At 37.7% G+C, this 26,907-nt stretch overlaps 1 protein-coding gene across 2 annotated transcripts in view; it reads right to left on the bottom strand.

The window, feature by feature from the left end:
• The window catches only part of DIP2A (disco interacting protein 2 homolog A), a 123,221-nt gene that overhangs the window by 55,960 nt on the left and 40,354 nt on the right, over nt 1-26,907 (bottom strand). Inside the window, exons 4-8 of one of the 2 annotated variants that reach the window (XM_008064565.1) lie at nt 22,370-22,489; nt 20,647-20,898; nt 15,063-15,191; nt 5,489-5,608; nt 3,721-3,918 (exon numbers count right to left, since the gene is read on the bottom strand). In XM_008064565.1, the coding sequence (XP_008062756.1) occupies nt 3,721-3,918; nt 5,489-5,608; nt 15,063-15,191; nt 20,647-20,898; nt 22,370-22,489 (819 nt within the window). The remainder of the gene's footprint in view (nt 1-3,720; nt 3,919-5,488; nt 5,609-15,062; nt 15,192-20,646; nt 20,899-22,369; nt 22,490-26,907) is intronic. The other variant, XM_008064566.2, reaches the window with a different exon arrangement.

Here is a 26,907-nt window from a genome sequence, read left to right as displayed (position 1 = left end):
AAAAAAAAAAAAAGAATAGAAGGGAACTTCCTTAATCTGACAAAGAATTTCCGCCAAAAAACATGGAAACAAAACTATGAAATGCACCGTAATTATCAAAGGCTTTTCCTCAAATGGAGAAAGAGGCAAGAATCCCCACTCTTCAACATTGTTTTATTCAAAACTGTAATGGAGGCTCTAGCTTGTGCAAAAAGGCAATAAAAAGAATAAAGGTATAAAAATTGAAAAGGACAAAATAACACTTCACATATGACATGATTTTTGTATATAGGAAATCCAAAAGATACACAAACAAATTATAATTAATGAACAAATAATTAATAAGTTAACAAGATCACTGGATACAAAGTATTTTTAACAGCACTTCTATATACAAGCAAATCAGTAGAAAAAATTAAAAATTATACCACTTAGAAATAACTCTACTGAAAAATCCTCAAGATTTCTGTACTCTGAAGTATAAAATCATTGCTGAGAGAAACTGAAGCAGGCCCTTTAAAAATGTGAAAATATTCCACAGTCATAAAATGAAAGCTTTGGCTAGGCATGGAGCCTCATATCTGTAATTCCAGCATTTTGGGGAGGTCAAGGTAGGAGGATTGCTTGAGCCTAGGTGTTCAAGACCAGCCTAGGCAACATGGCGAGACTGTGTCTCTATAAAAAATAAAAACATTAGTTGGACATGGTGGCATATGCCTACAGTCCCACCTATTCAAGAGACTGAGGCAGAAAAATCACCTGAGCCCAGGAGGTCAAGGCTGCAGCAAGCCGTGATTGTGCCACTGCACTCCAGCCTTGGCAACAGAGTGAGACCACTACTCATACACACAAACATAAATTGAAAGATTCCATGATTATAATGCAGGTTGATTATCCCTTTTCTGAAATACTTGGGGCCATAAGCGTTTCAAATTTCAATTTTTTTTCCAGATTTTGGAGTATTTGCACTATAAATATTTACTACTTGAGCATCCCAAATCCCCAAATTGGAAATCCAAAATGCTCCAGTGAGCATTTTCTATCATGTTGGCATTCTAGAAGCTTCAGATTTTGTAGCATTTCAGACTTCAAATTTTTTGACTTAGGATGTTCTCAACCTGTAATATCAATTCTCTTCAAACTGAACTATAGACTCAATACAATGTCAATATCATAGTAGAAATTTTTATGAAAATTGACAAGTTGATTCTAAAGTTTACTTGGAAATGTAAAGGGCCAAGAATGGTCAAGGCAATCTTGCAGAACAATCACAGAACTAGAGGACACTTAAAGTTATAGTAATTCAGGGTGGGACAGACAATAGACTGACCAAGCAAACAAAAGCCCAGAAACAGACCAACAAGGATACTCTCCACCTGAGATATGACTAAGTAACACTGCAATACTTTTTTTTTTTTAACATATTTTTTATTTTAAAATTGCGGGGTACAGTTAAGGATTAAGTATACAAATATGCATTGTGCAGGTACCCTTGTTGATGAGGTGTGCCCCCCCCATCCCCAGACAGATATTGATTACTGTTAATCCTACCTCCCTTCCCCTCCCTAAATGGAACAGAGACCTAAACGTAAAACCTCAAACCGTAAGAACTTTAGAAAATGCAGAACACACCCTTAAGTTGGAACTGGCATCCAATTCCTGAGTAAAACCTGAAATGCACGGGTCATAAGAGATAAGATAGACAAGTGGGACCTCATTAAACTGACAAGCTCCTGCAAAGCCAAAGAAACCATTAAGAGAGCAGGGAGACTGCCCACAGACTAGGAAAAAGTATTCATCAACTCCAAGTCTGACAAAGGCCTAACATCTAAGATCTACAAGGAACTCAAACGCGCTGAAAAGAAAACAACAAACAACCCCATGACAAAGTGGTAAAAGATACAAACAGACACTTCTCAAAAGAAGACATATGAGCGGCCAACAGATACATGAAGAAATATTCAACCTCACTAGTCATCAAGGAGATGCAAATTAAAACTACACTGAGATACCGCCTAACTCCAGTCAGAATGGCCATTATCAATAACTCAAAAAATAACAGATGCTGAAGAGGATGTGGTGAAAAGGGAACACTTCTACACAGTTGGTGGGAGTGTAAACTAGTGCAGCCTCTGGAAATCAGTGTGGCAATTCCTAAAAGTTCTAAAAATCAACTTTCCGTATAACACTGCAATACTTTGAAGGAAGGATTGCCCTTCCAGTAAATGATACTGAGTAAATTAGATATTTGTAAGGAAAGAAAATGACTCCAACTTCACACCATAAACAAAATTAAATTCTAGATCAATCATAAAATCTAGATTAGAAGCTAGATCAATCACCTAAATCTAGATTAAAATCTAGATCAGTCACCTAAATATGAAAAGTAAAACAAAATTTTCAGAAAAATATGTAGGAGAATATCTTTATGACTTTATGTTTGGCAAAGAGTTTCTAAACAGGACAAAAATTAACTACAATAAAAGGGGGAAATAGATAAATTAGAACTTTTCATTCATCAAAAACTACAATGAAAAGTATTAAAAGGCAATCCAAATAGTGAGAGGATATTTGCAAAAGATGTGCATCTGAAATATAGAAAGAAATAAGAAAGCAAAGCAAGCAAATAGAAAAATGAGCCAAAGATTTAAGTAGTTCATAAAAGAGGATATTCAAACAGCCAATAAGCATATGAAAAGCATTATAAGTCATCAGGCAAATGTAAATTAGCCTGACACCACAACACACCTAGAAGAAAGACTAAAATGCAATACACAATCTCAAGTGCTGGTAAGGATGTGGAGCAATTGGAATTCTACATATACCATTTATGGGAGTGAAAACTGCTATAACTCCTCAGCTGTTTGGGAGTATGCCCTAAAGCTGAACAATTCTACTTCTAATTTATACCTAGTACAATGCCTACATATGCTCACCAAGAGTCTCACATAAGAATGTTCATAATAGCACTATACATAATAGCCCCAAAGTGTAAATGACCCAAATGTCCATTGACAAGAGTGCATAAATACATTCTGATATACTTACACAATAAAATAATATCCATTATTGAAAATAAACAAACCACAACTTTACACAATATCATGGATGACTCTTACATGCTGAGCAAATGAATAGAGACACAAAAGTACAACTTTTACATAATTCTGTTTACATGAAATTGAAAAACAGGTAAGCCAGCAGTGTGATTATCAGGACAATGGTTACACTTGGTGTGTGGGAGGATGTTAGTGCTAGAGGGACATGAGGGCCTGAGCCTGGGGACCTGGCAACAATTATGCTCTGTGTGCAACTTACAGGAGTGTATTCACTCTGTGAGATGCAACAAATATATATACTTATGATCTGTGTTACATTAAAAACGTAATATGGAATCAAAAGATGCCAAACACAAAAAAAGTATATTGTATGATACCATTTATATAAAGTTCAAAATAAGACAAAATTAAACTACATTGTTCAGAATGCATATACAGAACACTCAAAACACGAGAACACTCAAAAACAAAGCAGTGGCAGTCACCTTCAGTCAGTGAGTGATCCCTTCTGGAGAGAAGAAGGGGTACCTGGAGTGGGTCAATGTTCTATTTATCTGTCAGTTGTGCTGGTCTCTCAGGAAGTTGTTACATAATGTTTATCAAGTTGCATGTCTATGCTATATTACATGTGTGATATTTTAGAGCCAACCCCGAAGCACAGCTGGTTTTAGTTAATACTTGCCATAGGTAAGGGTGTAGGTGGCCTTTCCAGTTGTATCCAAGGCAGTCACGCAGGGAGCTTTGGGCTGTGTTGTACCCCAGAGCTGTAAGGTGGCCAGCAGTGACAAAGGCCGGGGAGGTCCTGGAGCCAGAGGTTCCCCCTTCAGCACTCCCGTCTGGTTTCCCTCGGGCTTCGGCTGGTTTGGATCTGGTTGCTGAACTATAGGCAAAATCAAAATTTAGAAATCAACATTTTGGAGTACCATGCACACATTGTTTTTAAGCATTCGTAGTTTATGATTTTTTTTAATCCCAACTATAAAAGCTTGTAATAATTTCTTTAGACTTTTTTATCATCATAGTCAGAATCCAATTAACCAAAGGACTAAAGGAGATTCAGTCATGGATAATGATGGTTTTGAAATGAAGGGAAAACAACCCGCCAACCTGGTGACCATAGCCTCACATGACAAAGATGATCTTGGGTGGCGTTTTCACTTTCCCACCCTCTTGACTGGACTGTGGCTCCTCTACCACCCCCAGTGCCACAGTGATGAATGGTCAGGTGTCCACAACTGGTAACAGGACCTGGTGACCCACTCAGACAGGATGGAAGCAAGCAGAACCACTACCGCAGTCTAGGCATCAGAACAACTATCATCATGGTTAAAGAAAAAGAATAAAGCAATATCTGTTCCTAGCGGCTTTATAAGCAAAACTTGTCCAACCATTAAGAAAGACAGATCATCATTTATATACCTAACCTTGAATTGTATCCCACATCCTTAAAATAAAATAAAAGAATTTAAAAAAAGAAAAAGAAAAAGCATTCATACCAACAAACTGAATTTGAAAGGCATTGTTTTATTATAAAAGGAAAACAATGTACTAAAAGCCATGTCTAATCCTCAGGTATGAAGGAGACCTTGGGTTGATCTGTTGCCAGTGATACTGCAGAAGAGGCCAGGAGCTAAAGGGAAGGCCAGTGTGGGCCCCATGGCTCTAATAACCCACATGCTTGTACAGGCTTCATTTCTGGTTTCTTTCTGTTTCTTGCTAGTTTTGCTTTTTAAAAAAATAAACCTATATTCTTTTTTTTTTCAATTGGAGTCTCACTTTGTCGCCCAGGCTGGAGAGCGGTAGCATCTTCACGGCCACCCCAGCGTCGACCTGCTGAGCTCCAGCAATCCTTCTGCCTCAGCCTTCCAAGTAACGGGAACTACAGGCATGCATTATCACACCTGGCTAATTTTTTATTTATTGTCGAAACAAGGCCTTGCCAAGTTGCACAGGCTGGTCTCAAACATGCAACTCAGGCAATCCACTCGCCTTGGCCTCCCAAAGTGCTGAGATTACAGGCTGAGCCACTAAGTCCAGCCTATATTCTTTCTAAATAAATTCATAAATGAGAGGCTAAAATTCTGAAAAGCAGCCAAATCTATGCTGAAAACTGAATACTTTAAAACCATGAGAAAACAAGTATTTCAGATTAAAAATGTAAAAATTTGAATAATTTCTGTTAAATAAAATCTTAATAGTATTTTTATGTTATACTAAACAATGACCCAAATGTACAGAGAAATGCTAAGTCATTTCAAGATGAGCAGCTAATTTTCTACCTGCTCAAATAAAGGAAGCAATCACATGTGATTATAAATTGACCATTACACACAGTGACCACAGAGTCTGAAAAGAGAGAGAATATCACATTACTGTGTTTTAATAGCAATAATCCATGTACAACGTACATTTCACATAAACACAAAAGTTCAAAGTCAGATAACTCTTACCTTCTAACAATTCCTCAAAATCATCCACAAAAAACTCCTTCAGTGGAGGGCGTTTTGGCCTCTTCAGGGTGTTTAGAAGCTGCTGGATTTTGGAGGACACTCTGCTATTCACAGGGACACCTGTCACAGGAAGGGCAGAGAAGCACTAAGACCAGGACATGTCACATTCTAGAGAAGTGGACACAAGTACAAGGTCCAAGGACAAACTGCATAAGCACATCAGAACTTACAAACTAGCTGACTGACTACCCCATCAAACATTCATTGCAGAATTAATTAATTAATAGGCATTTATTGAATGCCTTCCAGAAAATACAACTTGTTCTAAGTTAGCAGTTTTTAAAATGGTCCAGGGACCTCAAGGATGCCAGGAGACCCTTTCAGAGGGCTCATGACTTGAAGACTATTCCACAGTAATATTAAGAAGTCGTTTGCCTTTTTTGCTTTCCTCCTCTCATGAATTCTCCAGAGGCAACATGCATGTGATATCATAACCCAGATGCTTCTCTTATGCCAGTCAGGAAAGAAACTTTAAACTATAAAACGACCCCGTTCTTTTCAATAAAAGCTTATTGTTTAGGTTTTTTGTTGTTGTTTGTTTGCTTGTTTAGACAGGGTTTGGCTTTGTCACACAGGGTGGAGTATAGTGGTACAATCAAAGCTCACTGTAACCTAGAACACCTGGGCTCAAAGGATCCTCTCACCTCAACTTCCTAAGTAGCTGAGACTATAGGAGTGTGCTACCACACCTGGCCAGTATTTTTCTTTTTTGGAAGAGACAGGGTCTTGCTATGTTGCTCAGGTTAGTCTTAAACTCCTAGGCTCAAGGAACCCTCCCAGCTTGGTCACTGCACCCAGGTAGATATTTTTTTCTCTCAAGTATATGCTGTTTATGTTAATGTGTAATGAGTTTATTACTGCTATTTTAAATGAATTGATATTTAAATTTTTTTCATTTCTATTTCTAATATGGTAAATATCAAGAGATAAACTACACTGGCCCAAGCGGTGGCTCACACTTACAATCCCAGAACTTTGGGAGGCTGAGATGAGAGGACTGCCTGAGCCCAGAAGTTCAAGATCATCCTGGGCAACACGGCAAGATCTTGTCTCTACAATAAATCAGAAAAATTAGCTGTGCATGGTAGTGTGTGCCTGTAGTCCCAGCTACTTGGAAGGCTGAGGCAGAAGGATCCCCAGAGTACAGGAGGTCACGGCTGTGATAGCTGTGAGCATGCCACTGTACTCCAGCTTGGGCAACACAGTGAGACTCTTAACTCAAAAAAAAAAAAAAAAAAGAGAGAGAGAGAGAGACAGAGAAACTATACAAACTAAAAGCTCTTTGATATCCTCAGTAATTAATAAATACCTGTTCTAGGAGATGGAAAGTCAGCAACAAAGACAGGTAATAACCTGCCCTCAATGGTTCACCACTTGTTGAGTAAAAAACAAGCAACAATCTTGTCAGGGGCACTACCACAGGGGAGGTGAAACTGAGCTTCCCGAGTCATACATACTCCATCCACCAGTGGAGAAGTCTGAGGGATCCGCCACTCACTGTAAGGGTGGCAGTTAATGCCATCATGTCCTCTCACATAACGTTTCCCACCAATACAGACGGCAGCCTGGAATCAAGTAGTGCATTTACTTATCACATCTCTTTAGTCTCCTTTAATCTGGAACACTTCTCCAGCCATTCTTTGTCCTTTGTGACCTTGACATTTTGAAAGAGTAGTGTTTTGTTTTGTTTTGTTTTCAAAATTAAGTAGAATGTGCCTCATTCTGAATTTGCTTTTGGCTCTCTCATGACTTGATTCAGATACTTCATTCCTGGCTGAAATGTCACCAGAATATCATGTCCAGAGACACATAATACCCATCTGCCTAAGTATAACACTGAGTTCATCACCAAAGTGTTGTCTGATTTCTCCACTGTTTTGTTACCATTTTTTTCTGTGTAACTAATAAGCAATGTGTGAGGTGGCACTTCAAGACCACCTGAATATCTTGATCCTCATCAAACTTTCCCTGAATTTTATAGCCATTAGATCATTCTTGCCAGAACCAATTTTTACTGAGATGGTTGCAAAATAATTTCCAACTCCAGCACTGTTTACATTGACCAGTCAGCACTTAGTATTCTGTTGGTTTTGTATCTATACATCTATCTGAAAAGACTCATGAATTGCTATTTTTAAAAAATTGTTTACAAATTGTTTTGATTCTTAACTATTTTAATGTTCAAATTGTCCTAGATTTATCCAGTAGGAGTCTCTGTAAGTTGACACGTGACATTCATCCCTTAATTTTTTTAAGCATTGCGTTACACTCTGTCACCTAGATGTTTCAGTGCCATTTTATGTTAGCCTGCCCCAGCCTTGAAATAAGCCACTTCTCCAGAGTCCTGGTTCTTCTGAGTGGAGGAAGGTACTAAAGACCTAGGTGTGATTACTATGTGTACTCATTGCTACTGCGATGTCTTTGTTTCTTTTAGCAGACAGTGCTAAAAAGAATAAACATGTATATACACACATATGTAATCAATATACATATAGTCCTACTTATAAGATATACATGAATACACAGATAAGCATAAACAGACACATATTTATACCTTAGAAATCATGAGTCTATGCCCAATTTCCTACTTAAAATTCCAATCTGCCCAATAGAATCCTTTCTCACCTTTCCCCACTTATGTCTGGATGTCTGTTCTTCCACAGTGAGAAAGCTGGCTCCCAACAATATCAATTTACCTCCAAAGGGGCCAAACTATTTCATATTCCACAAAATATTCATATGAATTGTCTGTTCATAGGTTTTTTTTGTTTGTTTTGTCTTTTTCCTATACCAGGAGGTGGGAAACATTTATTAAAGGGCTAGATAGTAAATATCTTAGTCTTATGGGCCATACAATTTCTTTGCAACTACTCAACTCTGCCACTGCAGAATGAAAGCATCCATAAATAAGTGAAGGAAAGTATAGCTATGTTCCAATAAAGTATATCTATAAAAACAGGCAGTCAGTCCATGAGTCTAGTTTGCTAATCCCTGATCCACATGATTTGCCGTATTTTCTCCCTTGATTTTTTAGAAGTTGTTTTTGTATTATAAATATTACCATGTGTTACATTTATATTACATGTGTTCTAAGGATTTTCTTTCAGTTTGTCGAATCTTCTTTTGCCTTTATTTATTGTATTTTACCATGCAAAAGATATTTTTGTAATTTAATGTAATCAAATTAATCTATCTTTACTTTTATTGCATGTAGAGTTTTAGTCACATTTAGAAAGCTTTTATCTATAACCAGGTTAAAGAGAAATTCACCAACTTTTTCCTTCTAGTCCTCAATTCTGCAATTTAGATATCTGATTCATTTGGAGTTTTTCCTTCTCAATTCCAAGAATTTCCCTGTCAGTTCTTTCTTGGTATAAGAAAAAAATAGAGTTTTAACTTGTCCCAAAAAGCTTCCCAGTGGTCCCAGTAACATAACATACATACATTTATTCATCTATTTATCTATCTATTTATTTATTTAAGTTGGAGTCTCACTCTGTCGCCTTGGCTGGGGTGCAGTGGCACGCTCACAGACACCCCAGAGTCAACATGCCGGGCTCTAGCCATCCCTCCAACTCAGCCTCCCAAGTAGCCAGAACTACAAGCATGCACTAAAACACCCGGGTAATTATTTTATTTTATTGTAGAGATGAGGTCTCACCATGTTGCCCAGGTTGGTCTCAAACCTGTGGGCTCAGGCAATCCTCTCGTCCCAGCCTCCCAAAGTGCTGGGATTACAGGTTTGAGCCACTGTGCACAGAAGCAGTATAATATTATTTGAAGGTATTTGGTAATAAGGTATATTGTAAATCCTATTATAACCACTTTTTTTTAAAAAGTGGAAATAGGATGCAAACAAGATTAATTAAACCAACATAAAGCAGAAAAGTAACAAAATTAACAAACGAGTAAAATTTTAAAAATATGTATTCTTGAAGTAGGAGAGACACATAAAAACATAACAGGGTCTTAGGTTTAAACTCAAGAACATCACTAATTACACTGACTATAAATGGCTCAAACAGTCTAATAAAAAGGTAAAGACTGTCTGCTTCAGTTAAAAAGCAAAAATGAACAAAATGCTAAATATAAGAAACATGCTTTAATTATAAAGACAGAGGAAAGACAAAAGTAAAACAATGAAAAGATTCACATGTATGCACTATTCATAATATAGCTAAAGGTGCTAAAATAATATCAGACAAAGAAGATTTCAGAACAAGCAATATCAACAAGGAAAATTCTGTAATAATGAAGAAATTTTGTAATAATTCACCAAGTCATAATGATCTTAAATATGCATGCACCTAATTACAGAACTAGAACAAGACAAGGATGCCCACTCTCACCCCTACTGTTCAGCATAGTATTGGAATTCCTAGCTAGAGCAATCAGATGAGAGAAGGAAATCAGGGGTACTCAAATAGGAAAAGAGAAAGTTAAGTTATCCCTCTTTGCAGATGAAATGATTCTATAATACCTCAAAAAACCAAGAGAATCTGTCAAAAACCTCCTTGCACTGATAAAGGACTTTGGCAAAGTCTCAGAGTATAAAATAAATGTGCAAAATACAACTGAATTCCTATACATCAATAATAAACAAACAAACCCAAATAAAAAGTACAATCCAGTTCATAACAGCCACACAAAAAAATAAAACACCTTGGCATCTTCCTAACCACAGAAGTAAAAGACCTTTACAACTAAAACTACAAAACACTGCTCAAAGAAATTGAAGATGACACAAACAAATGGAAAAATATTCCATGCTCATGGATCGGAAAAATCAACATTGTTAAGATGTCCATCCCACCCAAGGCAATACCCATTAAATTACCAGCAACATTCTTCTCAGACCTGGAAACGACAAGACAGGAATTCATAAATGACCACAAATAGCCAAAACAATCTTCAGCAAAAAACACAAAAACAAAAACAAAGCAGGAGGTATCACACTCCCAGACTTTAAACTTTATAATAAAGCTACAATAATCAAAACAGCCTGGTAATGGTACAAGGATAGGTATACAGACCAATGGAGCAGGATAAAGATTCCAGAAGCAAAACCTCAATTTCTCAACCAACTCTACCATCAACCACTGGGGAGAGGAGAATCTATTCAGTAAATGGTGTGGAAAAACTGACTGACCACATGCAGAATATTAAAACAAGACCCCTACCTATCACTATACACAAAAATCAACTCTAAACGAATCAAGGACCTAAATGTAAAACCTCAAACTTTAAGAACCTTAGAAAATGCAAGAAACATTCTTATGGAAATTGGAACTGGCAACCAGTTCCTAATCAAAATCCCAAGTGCCCATGTCATAAGAGAGAAGATAGACAAGTGGGACCTCATCAAACTGACAAGTTTCTGCAAAGTCAAAGAAACCATCAAGAGAGCAGGGAGTCAGTCCACAGTTTGGGAAAAAAATATCCTAACATCTAGGATCTACAAGGAATTCAAATGTGCTGAAAAGAAAAAAATAAACTGCACCATTACAAAGAGGGCAAAAGATATGAATAGGCATTTCTCAAAAATTAGGCAAGAAAAAAATAAAGGCATCCAAATTGGAAAGGAAGAAGTAAATTCTCTGTTTCTAGATGATATGATTGTATGTGTAGAAAACCCTAAAAATTCACACACAAAAAATTGTTAGAATAACTGAATTCAATAAAGTAGTATGATACAAAGTCAGCACACAAAAATCAGTTGTTCCTCTCTATACTAACAGTGAACAATCTAAAAATGGAAATTATAAAAGCAATTTCATTTACAAAAGCATAAAAAAGAACTGACAGGCAAGGAAGTAAAAGACTTGTATAATGACAATGACAACTGCAAAACATTGTTAAAAGAAATTAAAGACAAAAATAAATGGAAATGGAATTCATGTTCATGGATTTCATTTCCACTGCTTTGTCTGTCCTTATACCAATACCTTATACAGTCATGATTACTGTAATTTTATAAAAATTTTTGAAATTCTATAGCTTGAGGCCTCCAACTCTGCATTTCATTTTAAAAAATGTTTGGCTATTCCATCCCCTATGCATTTTAATATATATTTTAAAATCAGTTTATCGATTTCTACAAAAATTCCTGCTGTGATTTTTCACTGGTATTTTACTGCAGCTCTAGATCACTTTGGAGAGAACTGGCATTCTAACAATATTGAATGGTCCAATCAATAAAAATGTTGTATCTCTCTATTTATTTAGATCTTTTAAAACTTTCTCAGTACTGTTCTGTAGCTTTCAGTGTGTAGTACTATATACATTTTATTGAAATCATCCCAAAATGCTATTTTTGATGCTACTGTAAGTAGTATTAAAATTTTTCCCAATTATTTGTTAGTTTACAGAAAGTTTATTTTGTATGTTGACTTTTTATTAGTTCTAGTAGTGTTTTATAGATTTCTTAAGATTTTTTACATGTATGATCATATTATCTATTTAGTTTTATATTTTATTTCCAAATTATATGCCTTTATTATATGCCTTATTTTTCTTGCCTTATTGCAGTGTCTCAGACTTCCAGTACTATGTTCATTATAAATGGTGCACATGAACATCCTTGCCTTGTTTCCAGTCTTAGGGGAAAGGTGTTTAGTTTTTTATATTTCAATTGTGATCACAGTTATACATATTTCATATATGTCCTTCATCAGCTTGAGAAAATTTATTTTCCTCTTAATTTCCTGAAAGTTTTTAATCATGATTTTTGTCAAATGATTTTTTTGATCTAATGAAATGATTATATGGTTTTTCTTTTGTACTTTTCTTATATAGTAAATTACATCAGTTGATTTTTCCAATTTGTTTATTGCATTAAAATACACATAACATAAAACTTAGCATCTTACCATATTTAAGTGTATAGTTCAGTGGTATTAAATGAATTCATAGCCCAGAAATAGAACCTTCCCCATACATGGTAAATTATTTACATTAAAGATGCCAAGGAAACTTGGTGGGAAAAAAATGGTCTTTGTCATAAATGGTATTGGAACAACTGAATAGCCACATATAAAAATATAAACTTTGGTTCATACCTCATTCTCCTGCTAAAATCAACTCAAAATCAACTATATATCTAAATGCAAAACATAAAACTATAAAATTCTGTCATAAAATATGAAAGAAAACATTTGTGACCTTGAGTTAGGCAAAGATTTCTTAGATATGACACAAAAGCATAATCCATAAAATAAAAAATTGATGAAACTGAATTTCATCAAATTTTAAATGTCTGCTCTTTGAAAGGCACTGCTAAAAGAAAAAAAAACAAGCCAGACTGAGAAAAAGCATAAATGATAAACCTGACATGGGATGACTTGTATCTAGAGTATACAAAGAACTCTCAAAGTTCAATAAGAAGATAGAGTAAATTTTTTAAAAATAGGGAAAAGTTTGGACAGATATTTTCCCTAAACTGATACACAGATGGCAAATAGGCACCAAAAAAATTCTCAACCACTAGGGAAATGTAAATTAGAATTGTGAGATACCTCCACATACCTATTAGGATGGTTAGAATTTTAAAAACTGATAATACAAACCATTAAAGAGAATGTAGAGGAACTGGAACTCTTATCACTAATGGTGAGAATGTAAAATGGTACAATCACTTTGGAAAACAGTGTGGCAGTTTCATAAAAAGAAACATCACCTACAATATAATTCCACCATTCTACTTCTAGGTATTGAATGAAAAGAAATGAAAGTATACATCTACATAAAAACGTGTGTAAGAATGATTATCTATAGCAACTTGAATTGTAATAGAGCCAAGCAAGAAACAACCTAAATAGCCATCAACAGGTAAAGAGATAAACTGTGATGCCTCCATATAATGAAATACTATTCATTAATAAAAATGGACACAAGAACATGAATAAATCTCAAGATAATTATGCAAAGTGGCAGAAGCTAGACAATAAGAGTAAATACTGTAAGATCCAATTTATATACAATTCTAGAAAATACAAACTAATCTGTAATGTCAGAAAGTAAATTAGCAGTTGCCTGAAGGAGCGGGGAAGCTAGAAAAGGCAGAGGAGGGAATGAACAAGAAACACAAGGGCACTTTTGGGAATGCTGGGTACAGTCATTATCTTGATTGCAGTGATGCTTTCACAGGTATACAAATGTCTTAAAACTTATAAAATTATACGCTTCAAATATGTGCAGTTCATTACATGTCAATTATACCTCAATTAAGTTCTTAACTTTTTTTTTTTTTTGAGTTGGAGTCTCACTCTGTTGCCCAGACTGGAGTGCAGTGGGTGCTTCCGGCCACCGCAGCCTTGACCTGCTGGGCTCCAGCAATCCTTCCATCTCAACCTTCTGAGTAACCGGAATTACAGGCACATGCTACCACGCCTGGCTAATTTTTTTATTTTATTGTACAGGTGAGGTCTCACCTTCCCAGGCAGGTCTCAAACCCGTGGGCTCAGGCAACCCACTCCCCTCAGCCTCCCAAAGTCATGGGATTACAGGCTGAGCCACCGAGCCCGGCTCGTTCTTAACTTTTTTAAAATATAGAGTAATATATTGAATAAAAAATGTGTAACCAACGTACTGCCTGCTTTTGACTCAGTATTTTTCCGCATATGGACTTTGCCAAAATTTGACATACTGCTTGAGAGTATCAAAATAAGGTTGCCAGACTTTTGATAAGCTCTGGCCTGGCCATGCTTTCATTAAGTTACTGCCAGGCCATGGTTTTCTTTTAGCTCTGGCCTCCTCCCTAATCTTGGGGAGGCGAATCAAAATCCTCTCCTTCTCCCTCTCTCTCTCCCTCCCTCTCTCCGTCTCTCTCTCTCTCTCTCTATCCCCTCACCCTCCCCTCTCTCTCTAATGTACTTTAAAATAAAATATATTGCCCAATCTAAAAATAAAAAATAAAAAACAACTACATTCACATATTAAGGCCCTAGATCTGAGCTCCTCTGAATTTTTCTGTGATTTAAACTGATATTTTGGGGAGGAAAAAAAATGCATGATTTTGATAAAAGACATTGAAAATTGTTTAAAAAGAGAAATGGTATACACAAGTACATTATGAAAATCACAATCAATAGTGTACCAATTTCACTGGCTGCTGAGGATGGAGAGTGTAGTTCTGTCACAGGTGTGTGTATACACTCATACTAAGACACTCGGCCTGCCACTATGAATCTAAAAAAGAAACTTCCCACGGCTCATTTCCCTACTATATTGTAGATCCAACCTCCTTTTGTTTCCAATATAAATTTGGAAATCTTTTCCCTACCTACTCTCCTTTGTTTCCCATCTGACCAATTCCACAGATATTTCCAATTGTTTCACCACATGATGCCTTCTGTGATAACATTAACTGCACACACTGGATTCCATTTATCTGCATTGACTGATTAAAACTGATGGCTTGCTTAGGTCTGCTTTAGTAAAATTAAAGCTGTGTTCAGTACCCAAAGAGAAAACCTGTGCTCTGCTGTTACAAAAGGAGAAGGAGAGGCATGCTCACCGTCTGCTGTTTCCAGGATACTCCTGCTGTACTCCCGAGGAACACCTCTCACAGAAGCCACCTGTGGACGCTCATAGTACGAATGCTCCACGAGGCCTGTGGTGACATCAGGAGGGGCAGAATGCAGATCTGCTTTTGAAAAACACACCCAAATGAAAATGGCCATTAACTCAAAGTAGTATTAACCTGCTGTTCAAACCCCATTAGTCTAAAGCTTCACTAGCTAAGTTCTAAGTGAGAAGAGTATAGTATTCTGATTATTTGGGGGTTTTTGGCATACCAGGACCCTGTAAACTTCCAGACACGTCATGTAGAGATCTGTGTGCATGTGAGTGGCTTGATTCTCAAAGGGAACTAGATCCAGAACTACCAACTATAGCACATAGGTAGGCGTGGAATAAAACTTCCTGTCATAACAGCCTGATGAGATTTTCATTTAGAAACTCCCGCTCAAGGAAGCACAAACAAATTTGAAATCAATAGTCATTTGGAACATTTTTTGTCACATGATAAAACAAACAGCCAGGCTTCCACAAACTACCACCACACTCCCACACCTTTGCAGGCCTCAAAGAATAAAACTACAAAAAAGAAATCTGCCTCCACTGCCAGTTAAAAATGTCTGCAAAACTATGAGGCCACAATCAAGTTCTTCCAGTAGAATGAATTAGTATAACATTTAAAGAGAGACTAACTAGACAGCATATGTTTATAAGTTACTCCTTTCATTGTCTGACCGTACATTTTTGTGTTTAATTTTCATGGTACAGCATATTTATCTGTTCAAAATACTGGCTGACTTTAAGATATTATAGAAATTATTGTTATCAGGCTGGGCGCAATGGCTCACACCTATAATCCCAGCACTTTGGGAGGCCAAGATGAGAGGATTGCCTGAGTCCACGGGTTTGAGACCAGGCTGGGCAACTTGATGAGACCTCATCTCTACAATAAATCAAAAAATTAACTGGGTGTGGTGGTGTATGCCTGTAGTTCCAGCTACATGGAAGGCTGAGAAGGAAGGATCACTGAGCCCAGCAAGTCGAGTCTGCGGTGGCCATGAGTGTACCACTGAACTCCAGTCTGGGCAACGGGGTGAGAATCCAACTCAAAAAAAAAAAAAAAAAAAAAATTATCATTATCAGGTCTACCACTAGCACAGACACTGTGTCTGTATGACTACCAAAAATTATGTTTTCGTGCTATGCACACTGGCTCATACCTGTAATCCCAGCACTTTGGGAGGCCGAGGTGGGTAGACTGGTCAAGCCCAGAAGTTCAAGACCAGCCTGGGCAACATGGCAAGACCTCGTCTCTACAAAAACAACAACAACAACAAAAATCCAGATGAGGTGGCATGTGCCAGGAAAAAAAAATGTGTTCTACTACAACAGTGAATACACTTATAAGCCTAGATACACGTAAATGCTTACTTATAAGAAATAACATTAGTCTGTGTTGGGTAGGGATTAGTAATCTGTTTAATATTTTAATAAATGTAACTGCCAGTCTCACTGTGGTACTCTAACACCCTAAGTGTTTAAATTTTGATCTATCATTTCATTAACCAAGGTACAATGCAAAGCAAGAATTCTTTAGATACATAAAAACTTGAAGTTGGCGGGGTGTGGTGGCTCACACCTATAAACCCAGCACTCTGGGTGGCTGAGATGAGAGGATTGCCTAAACCCACAGGTTTGAGACCTGCCTGGGCAACTTGGCGAGACTTCATCTCTACAATAAATCAAAAAAATTAGTTGGATGTGGTGGTGCATGCCGGTGGTTCCAGCTACTTGGAAGGCTGAGGTGGAAGGATCACCTGAGCCCAGTAAGGTCAAGGCTGAGGTGGCCGTGAGTGTGCCACTGCACTCCAGCCTGGGTGACAGAGTGAGACTCCAACTCAAAAAAAAAAAAAAAAAAGCAAAAGAAATTATATGGAAGTAATACACAAACACACTATTTATATAGCAGAATATACCTTTTGGGGAAGCCTAAAACTTTGATAACATAGTTTTCACAACCCATGAAAAAGCTTGATATGATCAAATTAGTATTTCAAAGTGTGCCTATCGAGAAGTTAAAAAGAAATTTCCTCACTCTTCCAAATCTAGGAAAAATAATAATAGATTTTAAAGTATACATGGAAGAAAAAAATGTATGTGGTAACTTATACACTACAAAATAGCTGTTAAAAATAACTGCTTAAGACGGGCTCAGTGGCTCAGCCTGTAATCCCGCGCCTTTGGGAGGTTGAGGTGAGTGGGTTGCCTGAGCCCGCGGGTTCGAGACCCGCCTGGGCAGGCGAGACCTCATCTGTACAATAAATCAAAAAATTAGCCGGGCATGGTAGCGTGCGCCTGTAATTCCGGCTACTCGGAAGGCTGAGATGGAAGGATCGCCGGAGCCCAGCAGGTCGAGGCTGCGGTGGCCGGGAGCAGCCACTGCACTTCAGCCTGGGCGACAGAGTGAGACTCCAACTCAAAAATAAAATAAAATAAAATAAAATAAAATAACTGCTTAGCCAGGTGCAGTAGCATACACCTATAGTTCCAACTACTTAAAAAGCTGAGGTAGGAGGACTACTTGAGCCCAGGAGTTTGAGGCTGCAGTGAGCTATGATTGTGACACTGTACTCTAGCCTGGGCGACAGAGTAAAACTCTGTCTCTACCAAAAACAAAAACAAAAAGCAGTACAAAAATAAATATAAACTACATCCAAAATATAAATAAACTACTACAAGTACTGCTTTTAAAAATAGGCATATTTGTATCAAAATGGTTAATGTATTTGACTTCCTTAATGTAAGACTGAAAATGACATGTTTTTAAAAAATTACCTTTACCTAATATGGTCTACCTCAAATTTTTTACTATATTCTTCCTCTTTCCATGTTTCTTTCCTTGGTTCAAACTGAAGAATTATCTAGTATCAGGAACTAAAACAAAGGATGATTTCTGTAGTAAGAAGAAGGAAGTTAAGTATTTTGAGATTTAGAAATTCAAATCAACTATGCCCAGCAAACATTTAGCATGTAGGAGGCTACAATCTGTAGAAAACTATACTCTGTAGGAAGATATTAAATAGAGCCCGAGTTAAGATTTTTAAAAATTTACTAGAATTAATCATGAAATGTCTATGTTAGGACAAACAAATGGGAAAGGAAGTGATCAATACATGTTCAGTAGTCAAGAGTTGTCTTCTAACAATATAAGTAATAAACCTACAATATAAATATTTATAGCCAGATCCTTTTCAGAGAATAAAAACATTTAATTCAAACACACATTAGAGTTAAGTGCTTTGTTAAATGATATCCCACAACCATTGGAAAGTTGAGGGCTAAACGGCTACATAGTTAAACGTTTTGAACTGTGACTAATAGTTCACATTGAATATACTTTTATTTCATTACAGGGAATAATGTAAAGACAGCTTAGTAATGGCTAACAAACTCAAACTACAAATGATCTGCTTGCTTTCCTAACCATATTATCCAGAAAGGAGCTTCAGGAAGAAGAAATAACGTAACAGAACATTTGAAAACTACTATTCTCCTCACAGCGGAGTTAACTGTATCTACAGAGTTATAACATGGTGACAGAGAAGGAAATAACCACGCAAAAGCTGTTTTCAAGCTATCGAATGTACATCTACTAATGAAAAGTAGGCAGCAGCTATCAGCCATGTGGAGAACACTCAGGAAAGCTACAAAAACCATTTAAGCAAGCTCTTTTCCAAAGAGGCACTTTCTCATGGAAAATCCTGCCTTTTCCTGCTACCCTGGTAGTTTTGGCAGTTCCTCTGTGAGCTGGAACCATAGTGTGGAGGCACCTGGGGCATCGTGTGCTTTCATCTATGACTTAGCATTGCAGAAGAATGATACATTCCCAACAGAAATACGCAGACTTCATATATTGATTAAAACATATAAAAAATGAAGAGCAACAGTGATATGCCCTGCAGAGGATGTTGAAACAAGAAGCTATGGATCACTGAACATAATCTGATTTGCCCCCAGTCCAGCCAAACAATCAAGATTTACACGAAAGCAGCTCAGCACATGAGCCCAGTGCCCGCCTGGGGTGGCACCCACCACAAACACCAGCCTGTCATCTCATGGGTGTACTGCAGGTGCTCACCGTTTCAGTCTTGGCAGAAAAGCAACAAAAAGTAAAGAAAATGAATAGGAATCAAGTAAACTGGTATCAGCCCTGGCTTCGCCACTAAGGCAGCTGTGTGATCTCAGGCAAGTTACAATCACCCGACTTTTTGTTTTCCTTCCTCATCTAGGAAAAAAAGGAAGGGGTTAAGATGAGTCTTCATAATACGGACTGTATTTTAAGATACTGGTGCAAGAATATAGGTGGGCTTCACATGACAGCTAAATACAGCTAACTACGCTATGGTTTTTGTTTAAGAATAGAATTTCCAATGATGAAAAGTTTGCATTTTTTTCCTAAGGCGAATGTAATTCAAAGGATTGCATGATTTGGAAGATCGTGCATCCTTATGATTAGCTCTGATTAGCATCTTTTCAGGTTGAAAGGTGTTTTAGCATGGTATTTGGAGGAGGAAAGGCCAGACTATACTGCATCCCTGCCTGGCCTCAGGACTCCACCCAGGTGCAGAAACAACTGAGAGCCCTGCAGCTAGTACACCAGGCCAAAAGAAAGGCAGAGACAACAGAGAGCCAGCAGGTCAAGGGGGATGGTCATGACCACCAGCAGTATGTACACTGACCATTCAATCTATGCCTGTTACCTATGCCAGCTGCCCCTTGAGAGCAGGAAGGGGTGATATGACATTGAGAAACACCACACAATTCTGGGGGCCAGGGGAATGTCCCCACAGCAAAAGGGTCTAGGATTGCCAAATCACAGAAGCATCAAGAACCACTTTTGGCCGAGCATGGTGGCTCACACCTGTAATCCCAGCATTTTGGGAAGCCAAGGCAGGAGGAATGTTTTAGCTCAGGAGTTTGAGACCAGCCTGGGCAACATAGCAAGACTTTGCCTCTACAAAAAAATTAAAAACTTAGCCAGGCATGGTGGCACATGCCTGTAGTCTCAGCTACTCAGAAGGCGGAGGTGGAAGGAACACTTGAGCCCAGGCTGCAGTGAGCCATGATTGTGCCACTGCACTCCAGCCGGATGACAGTGAGACCCTGACTCAAAAAAACAAAACAAAAAACAAGTACTTTTGTTACCAAAAGGACATTATACAGATGGAAAAAAGGTGAGTCTTGATTGAGAAAAATAAAGTATCTGAGCCATGTTGTTTAAAAGGTTATTAGGGATTTAATCTGGATGATGAGCTAGGCAAGTATAATCCCTATTTCTTTCAAGTGCAATCATTAAAAGCACAAAACTGGTTAATGTCTCAGGCAGGTAGGCCACCATAGGATATCTGGGTTGTGTAACTTCGGTTACTCCGAGAGAGTTCAGGCTCGCAACAAAGCGGCTCAGGTGCTCTCCACCTGCTCCGTATAGAAGTACAGCATTGCTATCAGGGTTCAGCACCTCTGTCCTGGATACTTCTGACCCTGCTCAGCAGGTGCCGGGATCATGGCAGCTCGTTACTGACCTATGTGGGCGTGGGCCGCAAGGCCTGCAAGTGCAGTGGCAGCAGCAGCCCCTGGAGTGGCAGCAGCACTGGGAGCAGCAGCGGGTCTCCCTCCCCGGTGAGATGAGGTGGAGGATGCAGAGGATGAGGTGGACGAGCCCTGAATGACCCGGTCGAGCCAGGGCTCGACGCTGGAATGGCTCTGGAGCGGAGTGGAGGTGAGTCGCCCGGGTCGTCGTAAAGAGCCCTCATCTTCTGAGGCAGACGACGTGTCTGTGGTTAAAATAACGGTGACAGGCATGATGCAGGGATGAGTCAAGAGGAGGACAGAGTTCCCACTTACACTGCAGCCTCCCAGGCCTATGTGCAGCATGCTTTTGTGCAGCTGGCACAGCTCTGCCCAGACGTGGCCAAGCAGCCACCTCAAAGGGCACCCTAAATCTAAGGGCATGCAAGGAGCCTACTGTAGGGAAAATGGTTCCATGAATTCCCAGCTCCCCAGAGAGAACTTAGCCCTAGGGCACCACACACTCAGAATGAAGACAGCCTCTGGTCTCCTAAATGACTTCAGCACATACTGTGGTGGAGTCCTGAACACCAAAGGAGACCCTAACTGGTTAGTGTTCTGAGAACATCCAGTGCTACCACTGGACGTCCACACAGAGCCCGACATGCCCCAGGGACAAGCATGTACTGGCCCTGAGCCTCAGAGGCAGTGCAGACACTTTGGCATCCTGGCCTATGCATGAGCACCACTCACACTGTGGTGGCCACGGGGGAACTGCAGCCCTGTGCACGTGTGCCCTCTTAGGGGAATCATGTGAATTAGCTCTAAAAAGAATTCCTTCCCCGAGACAATTGCTTCAGTCAATAAAATTAACTGTGAATTAAAGTTCTATCAAGTCAACATGGGTGTGCATTTTATTATGGATTTTATAATTAATAAAAATTATTTTATAATTGGATAGTGTCTATAGCTGTATTTACTAGAAAGAATAATCTGATAGCCATTTCTAAAATATTTTTCCAACAATAAACTTTTTTTTTTTAAACAAGAAAGTGTTACCAAAACCACTAAATCATCTTGTGAATCTGGTGCATTTGTGTAGTAATTCCAAATGCATCAAACCAAAAATGAGTATAGCCATTTTTGCTACTTAGATAACACAATAGGCAACAATAGAAGTTCATGGATGTGAATTCATTAGACACTGTCAATACCTCGGTACAGTTTAATTGGAAGCGTAAAATACATAATTGCTGAAGAGAAACCCCAGACAAAAGTTTTCATTTCTAGTAATAAAAACAACAAAATAAACAAAAAACTCTCCAACTAGTCTTAAACTGGCTAGTCTTAAACTGTTGCATTTCAGTCCTGATAACAACATACTAAATAACAGATGGTAAGATAAGAATAATTTAAAATTCTTAATTCAGAAAGCTTTAGCATTCCACTAAGTGCTTATTTTAGTTTCTTCTCTTCATTAAAAGACATAAATAGCATCTTAGTTTAAAAAAAAAATCTACACTAAAAGTCCTATAGAAACCATTTGGGTAAGAATAATATTATGTATACCGCAGATTTTCGGGTAAGGAATATGTATATACATAAACATTTTAATCTCCAAATTTTCCAAATCTGCACTACAGGCCAGAAGGATATCACAACCAATGGGAAATAAATACTACAACATCAGGCCTGTGAAACACTCATAAAAGCCCTCCTGACACTGTTTATCAATACCTGGAGGGGTGTAGGTTTCCACAGATGAATGCACAAGAACAGAACGCCTTTTTGAAGGCATAGGCATCTTCCTCTCTTTGTATTTGGCCAAAGCTGCTTGAACGGCTTCAGTGTGAACATCTACATAGAGACAAGAGCAATAAAAACACTGTTTACAAAACTAATTATGAAGTAACAAATTAAGTTTCATATTTGTATTTGTTTTCAGTGAGTATGAAAGGAACAGAAGCTCTGCTACCTGTCCATCCCCATATGTTGGTCCTAGATTTCTTTAAATATTCTTTTGTTTGTAGATTTGACTTTGAAACCATGCAAATATTTCCATAGTTATGAATCAAACATAAAATAAAAAGAAATTCCTGAAGTTGAAAATAAAGTGAGCCTAAATATGTTGTTGGTTTAAGCTATTCCAGTTGTCTTTAAAACCTTGCAGTCAGACTATTCAACCTGTTCCTCCAGGAAAATCTTCTAAGGATAAAATGAACTGCATAAAAAATTTTAAACTCTCTCATATTGCTGGAGATAGTGAGGACACTGTCATAATGAGATGTTTTGTGATTCAAGTGGGATATGGCAAATAAAAAGCACTTGGATTCTATCATCCCTAGAACCTGGACACTCGTGAGGAAGACAGGAGATGTAAATGCAGATGAAAGACATGCGGTATGAACCCTGCTGTCCTGAGTCTGAACGGATAGTGTCACTACAAATGAAAGGGGTATTATCTTTAGAAAGTATGTCTTACCTCTGTATGCTAAAAATGTCCAGAATGAAAGCAATCAGCATCCCTAGTGCCTAGACTGTGGTCTTAAAATACCATCCTCACTAAAAACAAAAAAAATCCCTGAGAAATGATTCTGAGGTAGGGGAAGAAGTGTCCAGGATGAGTCTAGAGCCTCTTGGATCCAAATGATCCAAATGATCGAACAACATGAGACATTTTGAAGAGGTTCTCATTGGTCAAGGATGGGACAATTTTGAATATCAATAGGGATAAATACTAGAATGGATTGAAGCATCAAATATACTAAAATAGAGATAAAGGAAAGGAAAGGAAAAGAAAAGAAGAAACATAACTGGTTGCCATTGGAAGATGCAATTTTGAAAATTAGTATTTATCTTGACATTCCTGTAGCAGGTAGTATAATGAAGGGAAGTTTCTCTCTTTTTTTTTTTTTTTTTTTTTTGTGAGTTGGAGTCTCACTCTGTTGCCCAAGCTGGAGTATAGTTGCACACATATGGTCACCTCAGCGTCGACCTGCTGGGCTGCGGCAATCCTTCTGCCTCAGCCTTCCAAGTAGCCGGAACTACAGGTGCGTGCTACCATGCCTGGCTAATTTTTTTATTTATTGTAGAGACGAGGTCTCGCCAAGTTGCCAGGGCTGGTCTCAAACCCGCGGGCTCAGGAAATCCACTTGCCTCGGCCTCCCAAAGTGCTGAGATTACAGGCTGAGCCACTAAGCCCAGCTGGGAAGTTTCTCTTTATGGAATTATTCTGACCTTTGAATGAAGAAAGAATAACAGAATCTGAGTTTCACCATTTTGCATCCCTTAAGAACTAATGGGTCTAGGAACTGACAGCATCACTGGCTTCCAGCATCACAATGAAGAGTAAGAGTCAGATACAACAAACCTCTTGGTGGAGGAACACAAAGCCATCTATGATAAAGTCATACAAACAGTTGAAAATCTGAAAATGCCTCTCATCAAGCCTAGTGAGCTAGGAAGCATGTCAGACAACACCAGGGGGGAGCTACCAAACAAGCATGGCCAAGGTTCTCCTACAAACTATAGACTAAGAAAGACAGGAAACATATTATCCAATTGCAATGTGTACATCTTTCTTGGATCTTAAGTCCAAATAAACTTGTTTCTAAAAAGCCATATGGACACTGGACGGATATTTGATATTAAGGAATTACTGTTAATTATTTGTGATAATGGCATTATGTTTTAGAAATACACACATTCTTTTCAGATACAGAGAACAAGAATATTATGACATCTAAATAAAGTAACGTATATGAGATTTGTTTTCAATTCATATGAGAAGGAAGGAAGTAGGTGGGGTATAGATAAATCCAAGACTGAACATGGCTGAGAATTGCTGGAGCTGAACAATGGGCCCAGTGGCTATACTCTAATGGCCATTTTTTGTGTGTTTACATTTTCCCCCAACAAATGTTTTAAACATTTTAAAACCGTACACTTAAATGGCTTGTAGGGTGTTAATCAGGAAAGATAAAATATTTATATCTAGACACACTGAAGTAAAATTTATGAACAGCAAAGAAACAAGACAACTCTAACAGCTTCCATAAAGTAAGAGAAAATCATCTTGAAGGATTAAGAAGCAGACAAACAATACTAAATAGTAATACTGTGGGTGTGAAGGGGGAGGGGTAACACTTTTTGAAGGAAAAAAGTGTTGAACCTAGACTCTTGTATCCATTCAAATTATCATTTAAACATGAAAGTTTAATAAAAACATTCTCAGATATACAAAGTTTCAAAAGCATTTCTACACAAGGACTCAACTGAAAACACTCATGGAAGAAGGTGCTCAAAAAAAAGGAGAATGCAAGAAACAACTCCAGTAGACCTGAGACAGATATAGAAGTAACTATGATTCCCATACTTTAAACTTTATTGCCATCTTAGAAAAATATAAATATAGGTAAAACTCAGAACTAAAAACCTAGACAATATTAACATGATAGGGGTATAAACCAACAGATCCAAGAACCTCAACAAACTTTAAGCCCAAGAAATAAAGATAACTAGCCCAGGCACATCAAATCACTCAATACCAGCATGTCTGCTCAGCTGCCATAACAAAATACCACAAACCAGGTGGCTTAAACAACAGAAATCTATTTTCCTACACTTCTGGAAACTGAATGTCCAAGATCAAGGTGCCATCATGGTTGGTTTCTGAAGGCTCCCTTTCTGCTAGCAGACAGCTGCCTTCTTCCAGTGTCCCCATGGAATGAAAGGGCAAGGGGTAGGGGGAAGGAAGAGCAGGCTCTCTGGAAGCTCTTATAAAGGTACGAATCCCATCATGAGGGCTCTACCCTCAAGACCTCATCTAAACATAATTATTTCCCAAAAAACCCAACACCAAACACCATCCCACTGGGAGTTAGGGTTTCATCATGTGAATTTTGGAGAGGTAATAATTCAGTCCAGAGCACAGTGATAAAGAAAAAAATCTTAAAAGTGTCAGAGAAAAAAAGGCACATTACATACAAAGGACTACAAACAGGAAATAAAGTTGAAAGACTAACACTATTTCAACACTTATTAAGTCACACTCATTAAAAGAACATGTTTTCCCTTGAAGATAGATTAATAGGTCAAAAGAACAGAAGAGAGAGTCTAGTTCAGAAAAAAATGCAGGCATATATGTACAACTGCATTTAGGAAACAGTGAAGGGAATTCACTGGAGAAAACAGTCTTCTTAGCAAATGGCACAGGAACAACTGAATATCTACAAGTAAAAAACTCCCACAAAACTTTGATCCCTGCACTTATACTAAAATTAACTTTAAAATGAGTCATAGACCTAAGGGTAAAACCTAAAACTATAAAATGTTTACAAGTAAACACACGAGAGAATTTTTGTGATTCTAGGTTAGGCAAAGACTCCTTAGACACAAGAACAGTACTATCCACTAAAAAAAATAAAAGGTAACTTAGACTTCATCAAAATTAAAAACTTCTGCTCTTCTAAAGACACATTAAAGAAATGCAAAGAAAAAACACAGGCTGGAAGAAAATATTGGCAAATCACATTCACCATAAAGTTCTTATATTCAGAAGATAAAGAATGTACCTAGTATAAAATACACAAGGGCAGAAACCAGGTTATGAATATCGGCTACATGAGGGTGGATGGGGTAAAGAGAGGAAAATGGGGAAGGTGTAGAAAACAAGGAAGGAAAGAAGGGTAGGCGGAAGGAAAGAGATCTTTTATATAATCCAACTTGTGGAAAGTATGAATACATGTGCATGTAGCTACATCCAGGTATGAAGAGAAAACAGTGCTCAGTGAAATCTGAAAGTGGTCATTTCAGGATTCAGAGATTTCAGGTGATTTTTACTTTTGTTCTTAAATTTGGTAAAATATTTTACATATATTTAACACTAAGCATTATTATTTGTATAATCAGAAAAGAAACTATATTCTGTGTGATAAAGCTTTTATGTCAAATGCAAGTAATTATCTGGTGAAATAGTTCTTGCACCATCTCTTCATACTCCCATATTGAAAAACATTTAAAATCTTAATGTTCTTTTTAGCTACTCTTAAAATGATCATTTAAAAAAATCCCTATTGAAAGTTATTCTGAAAAAAACTTATCAAAAGAGTTTAAACATAAAGGAAACTATATGGTGGTGAGAATGTTAAACAGATAAAGGTGCTTATATAAACGATAATAGAAAACATGAATTTTTTTCAGTGGGTATTCTGATGATTCAAGCAAATACCAGAGACAAATTTAAATATTCATGAAAGCACTGCCAAATTGAGTGG

This window comes from Carlito syrichta, unplaced genomic scaffold, assembly GCF_000164805.1.
Source record: "Carlito syrichta isolate Samal-C Ts95f unplaced genomic scaffold, Tarsius_syrichta-2.0.1 Scaffold307711, whole genome shotgun sequence".
In the NCBI taxonomy this organism is placed as follows: Eukaryota; Metazoa; Chordata; class Mammalia; order Primates; family Tarsiidae; genus Carlito; species Carlito syrichta.
This window is presented reverse-complemented; position numbering and strand designations above follow the sequence as displayed.